This window comes from Meleagris gallopavo, chromosome 1 (assembly GCF_000146605.3).
Source record: "Meleagris gallopavo isolate NT-WF06-2002-E0010 breed Aviagen turkey brand Nicholas breeding stock chromosome 1, Turkey_5.1, whole genome shotgun sequence".
Taxonomy (NCBI): domain Eukaryota; kingdom Metazoa; phylum Chordata; class Aves; order Galliformes; family Phasianidae; genus Meleagris; species Meleagris gallopavo.
Genome location: NC_015011.2, coordinates 98,606,904 through 98,628,693, shown reverse-complemented (window position 1 = coordinate 98,628,693; position 21,790 = coordinate 98,606,904). Strand labels below are relative to the sequence as shown.

The 21,790-nt window shown below is 34.8% G+C and overlaps 1 protein-coding gene across 1 annotated transcript in view; it reads right to left on the bottom strand.

Moving 5' to 3' along the window:
* NCAM2 (neural cell adhesion molecule 2) overlaps positions 1 to 21,790 on the bottom strand; it is a 130,183-nt gene that overhangs the window by 93,976 nt on the left and 14,417 nt on the right. Inside the window, exons 6-7 of the mRNA XM_031555850.1 lie at positions 20,243 to 20,403; positions 11,094 to 11,239 (exon numbers count right to left, since the gene is read on the bottom strand). Coding sequence (XP_031411710.1) covers positions 11,094 to 11,239; positions 20,243 to 20,403 — 307 coding nt within the window. The remainder of the gene's footprint in view (positions 1 to 11,093; positions 11,240 to 20,242; positions 20,404 to 21,790) is intronic.

The window sequence follows — 21,790 nt, the reverse complement described above, 5'->3', positions numbered from 1 at the left end:
AAAAGAGAAGAACTAACCTGGACAGATCTGAAAGGACAGAAGTATTTGTTTTCAAATCATTTTATTTAATTATTATTATTTGAGCTTCTCTATTTATATTTCTGAATTTATTTATATGTAGAGATATAAGTAAAAGATTACGCTGTAAAAACCAATCAAATGGATGGACACTATTATGGAAAAACTTGCTACTACTAGAGCTTGAAAAAAGATGGACAGCAGAGATTGTGACATGGCAGCACGAAAAATTCAAGTGTCAATTTACAATGGAAAGAATCCCTGCTGGAGCAGCTTCTGAAGGACTTTAGCCAATGGGGCACCTCATACTAGAAAAGTGTGAGGAAGATGCATCAAGCACAAAAGCTGCCCTCATTTCCCTGTAACACTCAGGAGAACATGTGGAAGAGACAGCATTCAGTGAGGAAAACAGTGAAGATGAGCCTGGAAAGAAAAAGAGTTGGGGGAAGCTCTTTTAGGTTTGTCTTTATTTCTCATTATCATACTCTATTCTTAAACTGATAAAAAATGAACTTCACCCAAGTTGAACATGCTTTGCCTGTGATGGTAATTGATAAGTAATCTCGTGTTTTTAGCTCAGCCCAGGAGCTTTTCCTTCTTATTTTCTCCACCTGTCCTGCTGAGGAGGGAGTAAGAGAGTGGCTGAGTGAGCAGTTGGGAGCTGGCCTAAGTCCACCCCAACTGGCTTCAGAGGAGGCTGACAACAGCTAACAGCCTCTTGGTGGGTCATTAGTAGGTGTAAGAGTTTTCTTTCTTTTTATTTGTACAGCTACCAATTCTCAGTCTTACCCAATGCAGTTAACAATAAAACTGTCAAAAAATACATTTGTTGAGGATATCTCATGAGCGAAAAACATTCATGTTATTTAATATCTGGGCATTTGCTACAAGATAAATGACTAGGTTTTAATGTTTTATGATTACACAATTTAACAAATAAGCTGAAGGTAAACAAGGACTTATCTGTTTGTATAAACCAGCACTCTTCATACAGAATTAGTAATTTTTTTTTTTTAACTTAATGAGAACATATTTCCTAAATACAATGACCTAAGGGCATGAGAATTTCTAACACCAATCTATGAAACTTAAAGAGCCCTTAAACACGCACAATACTGGTTTTGGGCGAGTAATATTTTTATCCGAATAAAGTCTTACCGCAATGTTGGTATTACTTGAATCACTTTGAATGTATGATTAAAAAAAAAAAAATCAAATGAACAAAAAAACCATAAAGAAGCACTGACAACTGTGGCCAAGGCCTAAACAATATTCATACTGTAAATTTTTTTTTTCCCTCCACTTAAAAGCTGTAGAGTCATTCTGGCTTCCAATGAGACTGCACTCATTCTCACATTTTCTAACTTAAAACAGAAAATATTTATCAATCAACAGATTGTAACCCCAAGTCGGTTTTGAAATATGCTGGTAAAAGAGTGTTGTGGTGTTTTGTTTTTTTTTTTCCATTTAGACCTTTACATATTCAACACAACAGTTTTTTAATTGTTTTAATTGCCAATTTCTGAATTAAGAAACTATTGTTGTATAATAGTGTGTTAAAACAGTAAATTTTTACCATGTAATGAAACCCATAACACTTCAATATTATGTATCAGCTATCTATTAAGTATATTGAACCATGTTAAAAGGTCAGCTTTCAGTAAGATAAAGATTACCATATACAATTAATTAATTGAATTTTGACATAGTTGTCACAACTTGATTTGCATAAGCAGAAATTTATGCAAAGTAAGAAAAAAATCTTACTGTTAAAACCATTACTCATATTAATGTGACACACAGAAATTTTAATAACACAGGTTTACTCCACACATAACTTAGTGTTGCTATTTTGACCGTGGATCAGAGCTCAGACAAACAATTCAGTTATGCAGACTTAAGAAGTATTAACGTTAGAGGCTGCCAGTAAGGGCAGGACAAGCAGACTTCAATTTTCCCTTTGGAAATAAAAGAAAATATTCCACTATGCTTTAGGTTTGGTTCCACAGTCTCCCAACTACCACAGATGACAAAGGCCAGTTCATCCGACATTATTAAGCCATCAAAACATGACTGTTTGAAATCTTACAATTGGTATTAATAGAAAAATAGCATATGACTACATGCACAGAGGAAAATGATATTGTGAAAATGTGATAAGAAAATAAATTTCTTAACAGCAGATAGAGGACATTAAAAAACATATTAAGAACTAATTATTATGTTTAGATAGTTTGTTAAGCAAACTGAACAACAGATTGAGCCAGGATCCTTGCTTTCAAATCATTCTGGTTTTGCCAGAAGTCTAAATCCTTTCACTTTCTTCTAACATGCACGGAGAATATTCCTAATATTCAAACTGTTTTTCATGTCAGGAAAACTGATTACAGGTTACAGAAAAATACATTTTTCCAGCATTCCACTGCTGGTTGTGTCATAGCCTGTATTTCTCATTTCACATGAGTTTCCATGGCATCTAGAAGATTTATCCTTTCCAAAGTCTTTAGAGAACATCTTGTTAAATCAGTGAACACTACCAACTAAGATCAGTTTATAACATGTAGCTGTAGTGCTTAATGTATAATCATTTATATCTATATCTTAATAATATTATTACAGAGCATATAATACAACTGATTATTACAAGCTCATAAAGCAAACTGTAGTATAGCAGAAGAAATGAAAGAATATTCAAGTCCAAGCTATCATAGGAAATACTGATCTAAAAAAGTTCCCTGATAATCTTAATCTTCTTCAGTATAACAAACAGATTATCCCCACAGATGAGTAAATGGAAAGAGCAAATATTGTGTGCCATTTTGAAGCCTGTGTAGCTTTATTTCAGCCTGTAAACCACATCCTAGAGAAAGTACCCACAAATATATACCTGCTCCATAAGCAAATGGATTAAAAATAGAAGGCATTTTTTAAGTTTATTATATAACTTAGGTAGAAATAGGATTATTCATTTACAGATTAAAAAGCTGCAGTTAAGTTTAGATTTCATTACAAACAATTGATTAAAGTAGTTATGTTCCATTTTCCCTAGTTTGCTTAAGCTTTTAATAAAGCAGAGGTGTTAAAATCTACATTTTCTTGGCTTTTTGTCATTTTTCAAGAATGCAAAAAGCAACAACTTTGCCTACTTAATTTGGTCCCACATACAAAGTTTCACTGAAAGGAAAAATTGAGAATGGTCACAGCACCAGCTGTTGAAGTTCCAGAAGCATTTGTACAATGCTCTCAGACACAGGATTTGAATTTTGGATGGTTCTGCGTGGAGCCAGAAGTTGGACTTGATTACCCTGGTGGGTCCCTTCAAAATCAGGATATTTTATGTTTGTTGTGCTTTTGGTTTTCTTTTCTTTTCTTTTTTTTTTTTTAAATTCTTGTAACTAGTGTAAACCAAAACAAGTATCAGTACAACTTGAATATATTTATAGATGCATACATACATAGCCATTTTGTTCTGTTCTGTTCTCAAAGAGCATTTAACTTGTCTTCTAAGGGAGAAATAAATCTAAGGGCCTTTTGGTCAAGTGGCTAAGATTTCGTATGGAGTTGTCAAATACAGCCACTGGTCAAACCTGCATTAGGGAAGATGTTACAGTATATCAAAATAACTTCTAACTTCAGTTTTGGCTTCACTTACATATCACTGCTGATACTGTTACCAAAAAGAGAGAGGGGAACTCAGATGAATGGTTGTACTGCTTATGGATTCTGAAACATTCACAATGCTTTGCGGCTTTTCTAATGCAATGCTTCATCAGCTCGGTCAGGAAAGCTGCTTTTTATTTTCTCATCCATCTAACTGCACATTATCTTAGACCTCTGAAATCAATCATCCTACCAAAACACTCCCAGAACTGCACACGCTTATTTTTAGCTCCTGAATAATTTATCCCAACACTACAAATATTGCATCTGAACTGTGCCGTAAGAAATTGCCATAGAAAAGATGAAGAAGCCCCAATACACACAGATTTCATTGCATCTGGTGACTGGTAAGAATATATTACCTATACGTACTTCACAGTTTGCATATGCCAAACCAGTTAGTCCAGATAATGAGGCATTACAAAACCTGAGTATTGGATGGACACAGGAATGTGATCTCTGTGTAGTGAATTTTCTTCTTTCATTCATTTTACATGTTTGGAATGCAAATTCTTCTGGGTAAAGATTGTCTCTTTGCACACAGAGAGCTACTGTCTGAAATCAATCCCCATCTGTTATTGTTATTAGTATTCCAAAATAGAGCTTGAAATGGTAATTACAAACTACAATGGTCAGCTTTCATAATTGTGCTAGAATTACTTAAGGAAAATACATCATGAAACCTTGTCTTCACACTGCAGAATGCACAGAAATCAATGACGTTTTTGTCTCAGAGAATCGGAATATGCCCTCATGCAGGGCTGTGCGTGTGTGTGTGTGCGTGTGTGTATGTATCCCAAATACATTTTATAAGTGATTACAGCAAATCAAATCCTTCCTTCTGTTCTATGAAAATGCAACTTCTCCATGCCCATTTTTACCGGGAAAAGGTCCAGGCCTGCTGGATGCACAGAAGTCTGTAGGATCAGACCATTTTAAATCGCAGACAAAAGAGGCAATGGCCAGGTTGGCACGTCAGTATCAGGACGTGCAATGCTGAGGAAGGAGCTGGGCAATAGAAGCACAGAAACAAAGTACATGCACCATACACGGAGTTTTGGCTTGACGCTGAAACAATGGATGAAGCTCTAATCATGGAGTAAATCTCCATTTCAATTTTCAAATCTTAAAGGGTGAGCCAAATGCTTTCTGTCACACATAATCATTCATTTACTCAGGCTTACCCGCTCTTATGCAGTTATGAGTTATAAAGCTATAAAAGGATTATAGAGGTCATCTATTGTAGCTGCCTGGAAAACTTTCCATTTAAACTTTCAGCAGAGGTCAGAGGAAGGGGAAAGACACTTTTATTTCAAATCTTCAATGAAAGGGAGACCACACTGTTACAGATTGTTCCAAAGGCTAACTGGAAAAAAAGGAGAGAGGAGAAAGTTTCTTCGTGTCTTGTTTGAAATCACTGGGCTTCAATTTTCAAATACACAGATCTGATATATTGAAAATTCTTTATCAAAGTTATGCTTTCTTTAGAGATCATTACAGACCTCTTACTGATTAACATTGTGTTTCTTAAGCCCAGTAGGGTTATTACTTTTATCTATGACTTTGGTGCATATTTTCCCTTCTTCTGCGCACAATCATTTCAAAACTTTGAAAAATCTATGCCCCAGTTATAAAATCATCATTTAAAATAAAACCATTTTGACTTTGTGAAGGGTACAAATGATCTTACATTCAGACCTCTTCTTTCTTCAGTGATTACTCTTAAAACAAGGCTATCATTTAAAAGGCACTCACCACATCTCACTCATTTACTTGACAGGGTATTTCTTAGGTAGCTATCCTCAGCAGGACTATGAGCCAGGATAGTCAGTGCACCAAATGTCTATCTGCAGCCTGATGCTATCATCAAAGCTGTCAAGAGAAGGAGCAGACTGTGTACTTCTGGGATTGCTTAGTCTGAAGGAGGCTCAGGGGAGACCTGTTTGCTCTTGTAGAACTACATGAAAGGAGGTTGCAGGAAGTGGGGGTCAGCCTCTTTTCCCAGGTAATAGTGATAGAATGAGAGTTAATGGCCTTAAGTTGTGCCAGGGGAGACACAGGTTGGATATTAGGAAAAGATTCTTCTCAGAAAGAGAAGCAAGGCACTGGAACAGGCTGACCAGGGAAGTGGTGGAGTCCCTGAAGAAATTTCTGGAGGTGTTCAAGAACCATGCAGATTTGGCACTGAGGGACATGGTTACTGGGCATGGTGGGGATGGGCTGATGGTTGGACTAGATAATCTTAGAGGTCTTTTCCAACCTTAATGATTCTATGATTTACCGTCCTTAACAGTCATCTCTGTTCAGTGTACATGGCTTCTGAAGAACTTCTCTAAGACAAGTGATTCTCTCCTCACTGAAGAATTTGAATTCCTGTTTCACAGTGTGTAATGACTAAGCACAGGAATACCCAAGTTGCTTAAATCTGTTCCTGTACGTAACCTGTATTCAAAATCTCACTCTTAGAAATTTGCACTTCCCTGGATCAATTTCTTTCTTTCCTTCTTTCTTTTATATAGATGTACTATAATAGTGTATCTATCAAATTTGGTATCTTGTTAATATTTTTTTCCCTATATCAAGAATTTAAATATGTAGTCTTAAGTGACTGCTATTATCAAGCATGTGTCCCAAAGCTTTTCTATATGAAACTTATAAGATGGCAAGCATGAAGGAAGAACAATCCATCCTTCATGCCTTAAAACAGTACAAAGAAATATGCACCCGTATTTTTAGCTGGGCTTCCAACCTACTGGCTTTGTCACTAACTCTATTGCCTCAAAAACGTTTAGCATTTAGCACACTGACTCAATTAATTTTGGTAGTAAAACAATTTAGATTTTTAATTTATGCAGAGTCAGTTTGACAACATCTATTTGCAGTGAATTCATGGCAACTATCAATAATTACATTACTGAAAAAAAATGTACTGCATCTACTTCAGTTTTCCTAATATTTTGCTGAGGAATTAGTCATGTAGACTTCAGTTATCCTTTTAGCTACTGCCACACTCATTTTTCTTTCCAAGCACTTCGGAACTCAAGAGTGTTCTAGGTTTTACTAGGAATCAACAGCACAAATCTGAAACATTATTGGCCATCTTCCTTTATATATTATGTGAGTCACCTACATAAATGCATTTAAACTTGTAACTAGACAACACAAAGGTGTCAAAGTCTGCAAAGTGAATGACAAAAAGCTGTAGAAAGCGCTCAATGTCTTTTGCACAGTTCTGAGAAGTATAAAGGGTCCACCAGTAGCAGTAAAGGAAATAAAAATCAAACAAGCTTAATTCGCTATAGATCACGACATCCAGATATCATTATAAAAATTGTGGTAACCAGCCTAAGTGATTACATTCGAGGTTTAGGACCACAAGTTTGGAGCAGCCAGCAATAACCCTATGAAATGTCATGTCTGAAGACAAACTCTATTATGGTTTGAAGACGATAGAAAATACTTTGAATGAGAAATACAGCAGCCTCAATCTGAGCAATCTCATAAAATCTGCTAGTTTCAAGGAAACTACTGTTTCTTTCCAATTGGGAAAAACTTGGAATTTTGGTAATGTTGATTTAATATACCCTATAAGGGAAGGCAATCATATTAGCCAGTAATAAAAAGCTTTCATGCAGGAAAAAATAATGGTCACAAATCACAAAGACATAGATATCTCTCACTGATATTTAATCTTTGTTAAATCAGAATCCCATAAACCAAAGGATGCCTCAAATTTTGCAGTATTTTATTCAATCCACTATGTTTAGGGAGGAAGAGAAAGGAAAGAAGGAGTTATTACATAATTTGGATCTTACATAATAAGTCTTCCATATGTTCTTTGATCAAATTAATTTTGGTTTTGAGAAATTAAAATGCCATTGCATTTTTTTTCTGGCAAAGAAATCCTTCAGGCAACATTCCAAATGTATGAAACTGTTAAACATTTCAGACAGCCATCCTGTAACTAACTATACAAGCTATACCTGCATTTTAGCAAAACAAGAATAAGACTGAGCAGCTACGTTCTAAAAATAATAAAACAATAAGTAAAAATATTAACATTTTGTGATTTTTAATCACTATCATGGTAATTGCTCTCGTGACAGCAAATCTAACATCTTCTACAAGGAAAAAAAAAAAAAAATCACTACCATCCCCTCAATATTTAGTTCAACAAAAAATATTCATGAACTACACTCTGCACCATTATTATTTTTTTTTCACTACTAAAAAATTCAAAAGACGAATTCACTGAATGTAGAAACATTTTTTTATATTTATGCAAATAAGTCTGGTGACTGGACACTATTTCAAGTTATAACATATATAATAAATAACTTGAGTTTATGATTGTCTATAAAAACCTCTATTTTCTTCAACTCACCTTTTACTTCTCTTTCTTGTTGCAGGATATTCCTGTATTACTCAAGAAATATTCAACAATTTATTCACCACCAGTTTGGTTTCCTATTAACCTATTCACAAAATTTGGTAGGAAAGGTCTAGTTAAATAAGTCTTTGCTCCTTAGAGTGTTGCAGAACCACATGGAAAATTAAAAAGCTTTTTTTATTGCTCGAAACATAAAGTATTTCAGAACAGTTATTTAACGTTCAATAAAAACCCTCCCATGAGCAATACGTTGGAAGTTCCTTCACTGGCAAGAATAAAATGAAACCATCTAACTACTCTTGGTCTTTTTATCTTTCACACACAAAAAATGATACCTATATGACACTGACAAGTCTAAAGAGTTTAATAACCTGTAGTTTGAATTAAGAATGTAATACCATACTATGTGAGTACTGGATAAATAACAGATTTCAATGGCATCAGTTCAGACAATCAATGTGTTTAGCTTGTTTCTGCAATTTGCTTTCATTTTCTGATATAACTATTTTAGGAGTATTCCAAACATACGTGAAAAAAACACATTTTTAACATTTGAACCAAGTGCAGACTTGATACATTAGAAAGATCATCTTCAACTTTAAATAGTTAAGGAGGAGAGAGACTGTTTTGATTAATGCAAAACTACTTGGAAAAAAAAGAAAAAAGAAAAAGAAAAAAAAAGATGTTTCTCTTTAATGGAAATCACAGAACAGAAAAATGATAGGCACAACCTCATATGAATTGCCACAATGCCAGGAGAGGTGGAGTAGGAGAACTGACAAGAAAAAACATTCTCCATTAGAACATAAACAATAAATCTAAATAACTCGTTAATACATGTAGGTTGCTTTAAAAGTAATGCCTCCTATCTATTTCTATGGAAAATATAACAAAGAGCACAATAATACTGTTTGATAGAGCAAATTCTCAGCCACAAAACACTATTTATCTACACAGTCACCACTGTTAGCTATTTATTTCCACTAGCAGTGGACAACAACCTGCATGCAGCATTCAGAAAAATCTTCACTTGTGGAGGCATCTCACTATTTCACAGGAGCTATGATAGTGCTGTTGCTAGGAAAATGTTGCCCACTCAGTCTATCTTTCATTAGCCCAAACAGATGGAAGTCAGATGGTACCAAACCTGGACTATACAGTGGGTGTGGTGGGACAGTGCGCACAAGAATGATAACGTGCTCCATGGTCTTCCAACTGGTATGGGGCCTGGTGTTACAGTGTTAAAAGAGAAAAATTTCATTCTTCTCTGGCCTGTCCATGGAAGTTCATGCCTTCAGCTTAGTGTCACAATGTAGCAATTAGAATTGATAGTTTGCTTGAATTCTAGGAAATACAAAATGATCGCCCCCTTCCTATCCCAAAAGAGAGTGCATATCGCTTTACCTACTGAGGGCTGCATCTCAAACATTTTCTTCAATGACTAATTCATATGTTGCCATAGCACAGACTGTCATTTTGACTCTGGCTTGTAGTGGTGACACCATGTCTCATCACTGGTAATGATGCAATCCAGGAAACCATCATCTTCAGCTTCGTATTGGTTCAAACTTGAATACAGTTTTTCTGCTGTTCCTTTGTGAGCATTCATGTTACCTACCTGATGCAAACTTCGCAATAATCCAACATTGCCACCATTGTTTCCAATGCACTGAAGCTGATATTCAGCTCCATACATAGTTCGGTAGTCATAAACTGCTGATATGTGTGGATGAGCTGATCAAGATCTTCATCTTTCACAGTAGGACAGCTGTGCATGGCCATCTGGAATATGGTTTGTCTTTCACAACGCTGTTGCCACTGCTGAACCGCACCACCCACTATCTCACTGTGTTCACATCCACTGTTTGGTCTCCATAAACGTTCAGCAAGTATCAATGCATGTTGTTGAGTACAATGTTTTCCAGCTGAAGGAATTCAGTTCCATACGCTCCATATACACTTTCATGTCAGACACCATTTGACTGTTCTGCTGTTTTTGCTGCTCTGCTGGCCATTAAAATGTAATGGAATACTGGTGGGAATGTTCAACCTCTACTGCCACACTATCAACATTCACCTCTAACATTATGAACCAACAGAATAAAATAGGAGGCATTACTTTCGGAGCAATCATTGCACAATAACTCCCTATAAAACTCAGCAACTTACTTTGTATCTAATTCCCTGATTGATCTGATCACTTTTTTTTTTAAGTGACAGCTATTAATTTGCAAACATCTGCAAGCAGACTGTCTAATTATTTTGCCTAAATTCAGAATTAGCAAGCCATACAGATGCTATCTCACAATTCAAGTAGTGAAGATAAGATCTGTATTTTATCTAAGGAAATTAAGAAGCAAATTTTTGTTCAAATATTCAAAGAAAATTATTTTTAAAGCACTCTTGAGAAACAGATCTACTTCATTAGGAATAACGTCACACCTTTCCATTTTGCTTACCATTTCATCTACTCACAGCTTTTGTTCCCACAGCAACTGACTTTCTTCATTACAATCTTTTTCTACTCAACTTATTTTTGTAATAAAGCATGAAAATGGAAACATAATAGGAAAATGGGCTCAATTTGTAGTAAAAGACAGCCTTACTCTTTGGCAGGAAAAATATAAGAGAAAGAAAAGTGAAAAAAAAACAAACCCTAAGGTGAAAAGGAGAGATTTCCAAAGTATCTGGAAATGATTTATTTATTTATTTTATTTCAGACTTCTGTAAGCTCTACAGCAGTTTGAGAAATACTGGACGAATTCCAAGTATGGTCAAGAAAATCTAAGTGTTACCTTTCTAAAATTTTATTTTATTTTTTTGTGGTTTTGTTTTGTTTTGTTTTATGTTTTTATAATTTAAACGTTAACTTAAAATTTGGAATTTAAACATATTTTTATTACCTTAGGAAATATTAGTTCCTTCCAATTTCACCTAAAATTAACTTCAATTTCTCTAAGTTCACTTTCTGATTATGAAGAGTAGCAAAACAATGTATATTTGGATATTGTAAAGGCTGATTTACCTTGTCACCTTCAGAGAAAGTTATTCCATCAACGGCCCTTTTCCAAGTAATCTCTGGAATAGGTTCTCCTTCTGCTTCACAGATGAGGGTGGCTTTCCCATTCTCAAATGTGGTTTCATTTTTAAGTTGTATTATTTGAGGCTGTACTGTTAAAATACAAATTACATTATTCACCTTGTCAAAATACTTTTTTTTTTTACTTTAAAAAAGTGCATTTATATTCATTTACTTCAGTTTACCTAAAGGTTTAACATGACCATCTATAAGAGCAATCAACTTTTCTGACTTCAAGTCATAGAACAACTATTTCTCTGTGTTTGACAACCTGAACTCTCGTCCAAGAATGGCTACCAGCCCCTGGGCTGCCTCAGTTCAATGGGATAAGCCCTTGTCAACAAGGCACTTGCTCTGGTGGTCCTGTCATTGTGCTTTTCTCCTGGCTTCCTGTCTCTTAGGGAACAGGACATTTCCGGAATGAAACAAAGACTCAATACCTCCATGGAAATTTTGAACATGAGTAGGAGTAACTCCTTGCCACAGCAGTAGCTTGGTGCTTATCATTTGGAAGGCAGCTATGTAGAGAGGGCCTAAGAGGGTCCCCAGTGAACAAGAAGTTGGCCGTGAACCAGCAGGGTGCCCCTGAGTAGAAATGACTCAGAGGGATCTTAACCACAGGTGTAAGTATCCGATAGAGGTGAATAAATGTGGAGACAAGCTGTTCTCAGTGGTGCCAAGACGGGTCAAGAAACAATAGGTGCAAACTGAAATAACATTTAAGAAGAGCAAAACCCTTTTTTACTGTGAAGAGTACTCGAACACCAAAGCAATCTCAGGAGGCTGTAGAGTCTCCATCCTTGACTGCATTCAAAACACAGCTAGACACAGTCCCAAGCAACCTGCTCGGGTTAATCCTGCTCTAAGCAGTGGGGTTGCACTAGATGATCTCCAGAAATGCCTTCCTGATTCAGCTGTTCTGTGATTCTAAGATAATCTGTGCTTGTCTTCAAAGACTTGGAATAATACAGGATTATTAATATTTGTTGTGGGTTAGCCCTGGTAGGCAGCAGAGCATCCTCATTGGGATGGATTAGAGAATTAGAAAGGTAAAGGTAAGAAAACTTGTGGGTTGAAATAAAAGACAGTTATTAGATCAGCAAAAGTTGTGTGCACAAGCAAAGCAACACCACTTCCCATCTTGCAGGCAGATGTTCATAAACTTCCAGGAAAGCAGAGCTCTATCATATGTAATGGTTACTTGGGAAGACAAATGGCCTAATTCAACATTCCCTCTTTCTTCTTTCTTTCACCAACTTTTATTACTGAGTACAACATCATGCAGTGTGGCAAAATCCCTTTGGTCAGTTTAGGTTCTGACTGTGTTCCCTCCCAAGTCCTTGTGCATCCAGAGCTCCTTGCTGATAGGGCAGTGTAAGATACAGAGAAGTACTTGGATCTTTCAAAGCCCTTCTCAGCAACAATTAAAACAGTACGTTATCAACACTACTCTCACCACAAATCCAAAATACAGCAACATATGAGCCTCTGTGAAGGAAATTAACTCTATCCCTGCTGAAATAAAGACAATATTGTTTACCTTGAGTCTTTAGAAATATCTAGCTGCCTTACACAAACTGAGTTTAACAATATCTCCTGATAACAAACATACTGTACTATTAACACTATTAAGAATTGAAAAGTCCTGACACAATATTCATCTTTACTTACTCTGTAAATTGGTGAAAAAGTCCATTTTTAAAAGTCCAGATAATGTTCACATTCTTCAGATCATTCCAGTTTACAGATACCGGTGCAGAGCAAATACATCTCTCAAGCTATATTGTGTCTTGACAGGTTATTTACATTGCAATGCCATTTCCAGTTAAATGGGAACACTTACTTAGAGGACTTGTCTGTACAATATCATAAAAGAACTCTGCTGCAGAACTATGCATAGAATGTTACTCTCTTCCATTGCATTCAAGTACCTTCATAAAAAAAATGTGTTGGCACTATATATTCAGTCATATTTAACCATTAATAAGCTTCTCCAAATCTTTGCAAACTGAATGAGACACATGTCTCATTGGAAAACCAAGTATGTAACCCTGTAATGGGAATATGATTCAATATGTTTATATTCAAAAGCAGTGAGCTAGATTTCCATGAGTAAATTTAATGGTATATTTTCCATGCAGTTATTTTGACTTTTGTTTTTGATGAAATGCTGCTAGATTATAGTCTACATGAAGCACAAAATTATCAGTGAGGCAATGTATTTTCTAATGGATTTTTAGAAGTACATACTATGTAGAAAAGTAATCATGTTGCATTCATAGATCAGAAGGGAAAAGAGAATTATTCCAGTTAGAAGGGATTCTAGGATGTCATCTTTTCCAACTCCTTGATCAAAATTGACTCAGCAAACCCTGTTCAGATCAGACTGATCACAGATTTGTTGAGGATTATCTTAAAAAAATTCCAAGAACAGACTACATGATCTTTCTCACCAGCCTACTGCAGTTCCTGATTGTCCTCATGGTATAGATTTTTTTTTCCCTGATATCTGGTATCATTTTTCTTTTTTTTTTTTTTACCACTATTTAGTTTATTATTAGTGTCTTACAGACACCGCATTCTGTATTACCAAGAAAAATAATAAAACCAGGTTCAAATTTGCTATAGATAGATCATCTTCTTTCATTTCTACCACATCATTCTTGATCTCACTTCTCACTCCTTATCTCCATAGCCCTTCCGTTGCTTGTATACAATCTGTTCATCCTTGGCTATTACAAAAAATCTACTTTATGTTAACTGAATAGAGATGAAAATCAAGTAATATTTTCCCTAGCAAAGTAGTGCTCTAATGTCCTTCTTCATTAAGATAAATCTAAGGTGAGCGACACTCTGCACAAGAAGGAAATATCCTGTGAGAGCAGGGTTCTCTATAAGTATCAGTTGGATCCAGCTTTATTTAGTACATTACAAGGTAGTAAGCAAAGCATTATGGTAGGATAGCAATTCAGTTGAGAAAAGCTGTAACTGTTCTCACTGGTATAACTGAGGATGCTACTTTGGAGAAATAAGTAAAGAAGAATTTGAGATAATAGATAACATCATAATAATTATAGTTTTAACTCTCACTTCTAGGATCATTCAAATGTCAATGAAACATTCTATGATACTAAGCTCAGATACTCTATTTCTATAGCCATGTCTTCTGGCTACAGTATAAACAGTTATTTCTTTCTTTTGATATATTATCATTCTTGAAAACAAGGAAAAATGTATGGCAGATACATCACCCAAATAAAAGCATCATACATACTATTTTATGAAAGAAATTTGCAAAATTTGGCATTATCTTCATCAGAACGATTGTTTCCCCATATATACATGGCAATTTCATTTTCTCAAGATGATGCATCATCTTCTAAAGTAGCAAATTTAAAGTATTTATATTTTTATCTCTCTGATTTATATTCTAAATTTCTTTAAAGTCTTCCTCAAATAGATTATTACAAGGCAAAGTTTTAACTTGACATTTTAGACACGAAGGCTGACATTTAAAGGAACAAACACTGATTAATCATCAAATGTATCTAGCTGACAGTTATTACTAGGAAGAAGAGAGCTGAAAATGGGAAAGGATATTATTTAATTGTTTAATTTTAATAGGTCACAAGCTATTGACTAATAGTTTGACTGCTTTTAAATTACATTTTGGGCATTAGAAAATATCAAAATACTTTTGCATAGAAATAAAAAACATTTATTCAAGAAAGGAAATACTACGACTGACAGAAATACTGAAATGGATTTATTTTTTTTCAGTTCTTAAACTGTCCTTTCTAAACTGACATGATCATTCTCAAACTGAAATGGTACTTACTTTCAGTATTCTAGCAAAAAAGAAACAGATGAAAATAAAGGGTCTTGGACTGTTGGTCCAGAAGTACTCCCGGTCTTTGCTAGTTTCTTCGGTCAAAAATATGCTTCAATTGAAGCATTTGTGTTATAATCATGGAATCACAACACATGCTGAGTTGGAAGGGATGCACAAGGACAATCAACTTGTACTCCTGGCTACACACAGTACTACCTACGAATCAAACAATATCTCTGAGAGCATAGTCCAAATGTTCCTCAAACTCTGACAGGCTTGGTGACAACAACACTGCCATGAGGAATTTGTCCCAGTACCAAACCACCATCTCAGTGAAGAATTTTTTCCTATTATCCAATCTGATAATAATGTACTTAAAAAATTTTCAACCAAATGATCTGACTGAAAGTAGGTTTGAGCACTTCAGAAAGGAGTTATGTTTGAGAAAGGAGTTATGCTTGAACTTCATTAAAATGATTTTACTTGTAAGGCAGCAGTACTGCCTTTGGACATAGTCCTGGGCAACCTGCTCTAGGTGCCTGTGTGTGGAGCTGGGGACTTGGACTAGATGACCTCCAGAGATCTTTTCCAACCTCAGCTATTCTACAATTTTCATCACTACAGTGCTCATCACTACAGATGTTACTTTTGAAATATCAGCAAGAGTGATGCTGCCAAATAAAGAAATAATTTGCTGGCTGGAAAGTTTGTTCTCTGAGGAGAGAAGTCTGGTCTTCAGATCTCTACCACTTTCTCAATAAATTAGTTTAAAATTTCCTTCTTGGTCTTTTCTGAGTTGATTTCAAACAAGGAGAGAATACCTTATAAACTGACAGTTTATGTTCATTGCTGTGTACTTTACAGCTTCCCCCACAAAGCTTAAGAACATGGATAGCAATCTGAGAATCTAGATTTGTTATTTGCTGTTTACAACTTATTTCTTGAAAATATATATATTTTAATGAATTGACAGAGTTCCACCCATATCATTAACAAAAGATTCATCAGACTTGAGAAGCAGAATAAATAGAAAGCTTGAGAATGTCCTGATTATATCCGTTGAAAATAAATGCTATCAGTGCAAATGTGGATTTATTATCAACACACTTATTATATGGTGAAATCATTGTCTAATACGCTGTTTTCCGGCACATCCACAGCTGAATCAGGTAGCAAAACTGCAACTCTGTCCTCCTGAAAATTGCTGGTACAATTTGAATTTTGTACATAAGCTAGAGCCCAACAAGGAAATATAAAAACAATTGATTCTTGAAATTTGAGTCCTGTCTTAAAGAAAAAAAAAAGAAAAAAACAACAACCTTACTCATACATTAGGGCTTGATTTAGCACATGATAAATGCACTATTGTGTATTACTACTTTCCACTTGAAGGGATTTAAGGTTTGTCTTCTGACAGATATGGCATAATCGCTTTTATAGACCGCATCATTTTTATTTTAAGAATTAGATGTGTTCCACACATGTAAGCAGGTAAGAGGGAGAGAAGAAGGAATATGAGTATGAATGTTTAATACTGTATCTTTAATTGATGACTTGCACTTCCTGAAACTGTAGTTGGCGTGGGGATGAGCAAGCACAGATAGTTTTATAAACAAGTACATAGTATTCCCTATGTAGATATATCAGTAGATTTAAACAAAGTGCACCTACACATGTATTGAATGCTACCACAGAAAACAAAACAAAACATACATTTATCTGCTTGTTAAGATGAAAGAAAAATAACCAGGTGTGCTCAAGGCACTGGAAAAGTAAAACGTATATAGTTATAAAGCTTGAAAATAGTGAAAAATGTGGGCAACCTTAACAACACATTTTCAGTATAGATTCTAGCCTGCTTAGTTAAAAGACCCATGGCTTTTGAGAGCATAAGAAAGAGAAATATTTTTAGTTTAATTATTTGGAATAAGTATAAGAGGGGATAAGTCAGAAGAGGTCATTTACATTTTCTATCTTCTCATCTGTCTGATGAAAAATCATACAGGAATGATGGCATATTCTTTCCACAATAATCAATTAAATTTACATAGCACACAGTTGCATAAATCTTCCTGCTATACAAGCTTCAGATTATACTTAAGAAAATCTAGGAAACAGAAATAGGATGTGGTCAGATGACACTATAATTATAAGCATGATCATTAAGAAATCGTCAGTGACAGGGATTTCCCTTCTCCTCTAAGATTTATTATGTAGAACAAATAAAATGCAGTAATTATGGTTAAAAACTGAAGGGAGCAGGGTAGAAGTATGTAGGACTTTATATATGTGTTATGGTTCCAGAAAAAGTCTGGATAAGAATTTGATATGAACATAAAATAGCTTTTAAAACACTGATACTGGAAGCAAATTAAAAAAAAAAAAAAAAGAACAAAAACCAAAATCACATAATATCTGCAGATATTAGATGGCACTATGTAGGCCACACCCATTCCAAAATGCAGAGCACAAGAAATTTAAAATGATGAATTCCATAACATAACTGTTATTATTACTGCTTTACAGTTACATTAGTAGCCATTAGAATCTTCAGTCCTGCCAGAGCCCTGATGTACTCACAGAGACAATAGTCTCAAGCAGCTTCAATTGTAAATTAAGATTAGAGATAGCAGGTAGGTGAGATAAACAAGCTAATAGAGTGGAAAAAAATATATATATGTAATTTAACAGGTTATTTTAACATAAACTGTCTGTGAGCTACTGAGGTATAATAATTAGCCATCTGCCTTGCCATTTTCAGCCTGTAGTTTTTTGAATGCATTTAAGGGGAAGAAAAGTATAATAATGGCTGGCTGTGCACATGTCTGCAAGTTTAATCTGGACGGAAGAGACAAAAGAAGGAAAGATATTAGTAGGAGAAAATACTCTGCTCCACATTTTCAGAGTGAGAGGTGATCTTTGTAAAGGAAATATTAGACTAAAATCCCAGTGAGCTTTAAAGACTACAAATGAGGTAAGAAGCTTATTTTCTGATACAAAGCCAAGTCAAACTGACAGTACACAGATTATTATAACCTAATTGAAATATATCCAATAGAAGAGCACACAGGAAAAGTAGCTCTAAATATACATATTCAATGATATACTCTAAATTTGTTATCAAGACTCAGGAAAGAGACTTGGGAGACAAGTCCCACTGTTTTGTGGAAACAGCAGTTCAAAACTTGGGAAGCCAGAGAGGTAAAAAGAATGCAAAAGTAGGCATAGAGATTGAAACAGAAGCACTACTGTGCAGCTGAGCAGTTAGGTTCCCCCCAGCATGACTTCTGCATGCTATTCTTGTACTGCCATTCCACAAACAACGGATTACGATTAGACAGGTACAGAGATACACGGATCAGAGGTTTATCATGGTTTTCACAGTAGGAGAAATTTCTAAACTGGAATTTTTCATCTTATTAAAGAAATGAACTAGTGATGTAAAACTGCATTTGATGAAAAGAATTTGCAGAATTATACTTTATTTTTTTTTTTTTTTAACTTAAAATGAGCCAAAGAAATGAACAGGCTCCAGATTAAGCATAAGAATTACCTTTTTTTTCATGCAAGAAAGAAATTACCTAAGGATTTTAGGAGTGTAGGATGTTGTGGAAGCAGAAAGGAAATACAGATTCAAAAGGACTGAACAAACTCCTGATATCTATTTAATCATCTGAATTTATTTTTCCAGGGATTTTCCAGACCAGTGGCAGCTGAAAGTATTTCCTATATACTGTATGTAAGAATGTATATTTTCTATATATTGTGTATAGGAAATATTCACTCTTAGTCCAGCGTTCTCTCCTTTCACTGTTACCTGCATTAATAAATTACCTTACCATAAGCAAAACTGAGTAAACTTCAGCCACACTTAAAATTACATGCAAAAATATTCCTGTTACAAATGTCCCCAAACTCACACTGAAACTAGCAAGTCATTTCTATTCCTTCAATATTTTTTCAATTTTGAAAATACAATTTAATAAAAAGTTTCTCTTTTGTCCAGAAGTCTTCACTAGGCTCTATAACTTTTGGCAAGAATGAAATTTAAAACTGTTTAATTTTCACTCCTTTGAAAAGTAATTCAGAAGAACACTCAATCATCACAGAACAGTAAGTACCCCAATATTTAGGCAACACATCTTTGTATGTGTATGAGTATGGAGGACTGGAACCTGCACAGTCTCGAATGATAAGGAGCTTCCCAAGGAAAGACAGGGAAAGACACAGAGAGACAGCTAATTTGTTGAGTTTGCAGATGGCTTCAGCCTCAATCTTCAAATGCAGAAAATAGCATTAACCAATCCATCAGCTTTAAGTGAAAGACATCAGATTAGCCTCTTTTGTTGGAACTGTTTTGCTTTGTATAGGTAACTACTAGTTTTAGCAGGGGTGCAAAATTTCATTTCCCACTGCCTTCAGTACATGCTTTAAGTGACCTTCCTCTCTATTAAAAGCTATAGTTAATTATATAGCGTAGAGGTACACTAACAATACATTGGTACTACACATAAGAAAAAATAAGTTAAAAAAAAAAAAAATCAGATTGCTTAATTTGCACCATTTTCATAAATAAGCTATGGCCCTGATCCTGCAGAATGATTCTGAGGGAGATCTATACTCTTACAGATGTCTACTCTTATGAGGCCAAAGCTACACAAATGTTCAAAAAACAGTCAATTGTTCTGTGTAAAGGATACAGCCATGGAAACAGATTGGGGTAGTAGGGCATAGAAAGAGAGGTAAGTTTTTATGTTTTTATTACTTTTTGCTTTTGAAATTCATTTTTCTTAATATCAGAGAATTTTTAGTGAGTATGCAATCACATAACTTAAAAAAAAAAAACAGCAAAACTAAAAAGACAAAAACAGATACAACAGAACACCTCTATGGTACTCTTTAAAAACAACAACAAAATGTGATTGAAAGGACAAATAACCATTTTGCCCCTTTCAATAGTTTTCTTTTATTCTCTCTGGTTTTCTTGCAAGCAGCCAACTTCTAAAGGCAAACCAAAGTGAATTAACAATTTAACATGCCATTCTATTGTATCTGAATAGTACAATAGTAAAGATAGCCTTTTCAAAATTGGATTCAGGATTAAAGGTTAAAGTGGTCAATAGCAAGGAAAAAGTTATAAAATTATGAAGTGATTTACTGCATCAGTAGACACTGCAGGAATACTGCTCCATTGAAAATTGGGAATTATAACTTCAAATCCCTCTTGTGAAAGGAAGGATGGTACATTATATACAGTACTTACCAAAAACTTGAAGGAATGTCTGTCTTTTATCATTTCCTGCCTTGTTTTTAGCACTGCAGATATAAGGACCTGCATCAATATTTTTAATATCTCTTATTGTTAACTCTGCATTGCTCCCTCTCAATACGTATTTTTCATTTTCTTCAATAAGTTTACCATTCCTAAAAATAAAAATCAGCAGGATCCAAAGTGAAATACTGAACAATGAAAGCACCAATCAATTTTAAATAATCCTGTAAGAAAGTGCTATTATGCTGTTAACAAAAATGCATTAACTCACGTGACATAAACTGGCAGTTGTGCAGAATGGAGTTAATTTGAGCATGATGACAACTGTTCTGCTGGATTAGTGTTTTTTTTCCATAAGAATGTGCACATTCTAGACATAAGCAATGCATTTTGGACTCCATTTTGATGTTCAAGACCCCAGGTTCACAATTTTATTGTCAGGTTCTAAAATATATGTATTAAAAATACTATAATAGCTTTATTCTTAAATTTTCATGACTTAATGGTAGAAAAAATACTTGTGAATAGAACTCTAATACATGACTTGCACTCAAGAAATCAGACAATACATAGTTGCATAAAAGAAACATTCAAAAGCACATTTTTAAGTTTACCATTGCAGTTCACATTAGTATCGATTTATAAAAATAATTTTATATTACTTACACATAGAGCCTCCTGGCACATAAAGAACTCTTCTGAGTTATTTCCTCTCAGTTGTTGTTAGCTAGCCACAATTTAGTAAGCAGACATATCTCCAGACATAATAATTACCTCTGACCAGATGGTATAGAAATAATAAAACCTGTGAACAATTTTGAGGGCTGATCAAGGCTTGACCACTCCATCTCAGTACCTTGGCATACACACGCTTATTGTAATGGTTTCTTCTAAATGGGAGCAATTCTAACTGAATTTTTATTTCTTTTCATTCTGATTTCTTTGATTTAGGATTCTTTTGTCCTTACTTATGTTGAATCATCAACAGCCTGTTCTCATATGCACCTACATGAAGACTGCCTGATTTGCATAAGCATTAATAAACTTGATGGCCAAGCTGTTTGTGAAAGGAAACCAATGCATATCCTTGTTTTCATGGCCATTTTATTTCAAGATTTGAGCAGAAACCATGTTCACATTCTTTCTGCTCACAGAATGCTGATATATTGCTATATTTCATATTTCTATAACAATACTTTCCCCAAAAGTGAAAACACCATTTATTGTTTGTTTGTTTTTTCTCCTCCTTGGGAATATTAATGGTGTACCCTGGCATCTGTTTATCTTGCATTTCACTAACATTTTTGTTATTTTTCCACCTAAGTGTTTTCATTAAAATTACAATAATTTCTGTAGGAGACAAGAGACCATACTCAGTGTCAAAAGTAGTGTCCAAGTGCCTTTCATCTCATCCACTACCTACATCTATGACCACAGATGAGAAGAAATTAGATCATGAAGATTATCATGGACCTTCTAGGGAAAAGGAAAGGTTCAGATTAACACTGATACGGGTGAACAAGAAAACACAACATGTTA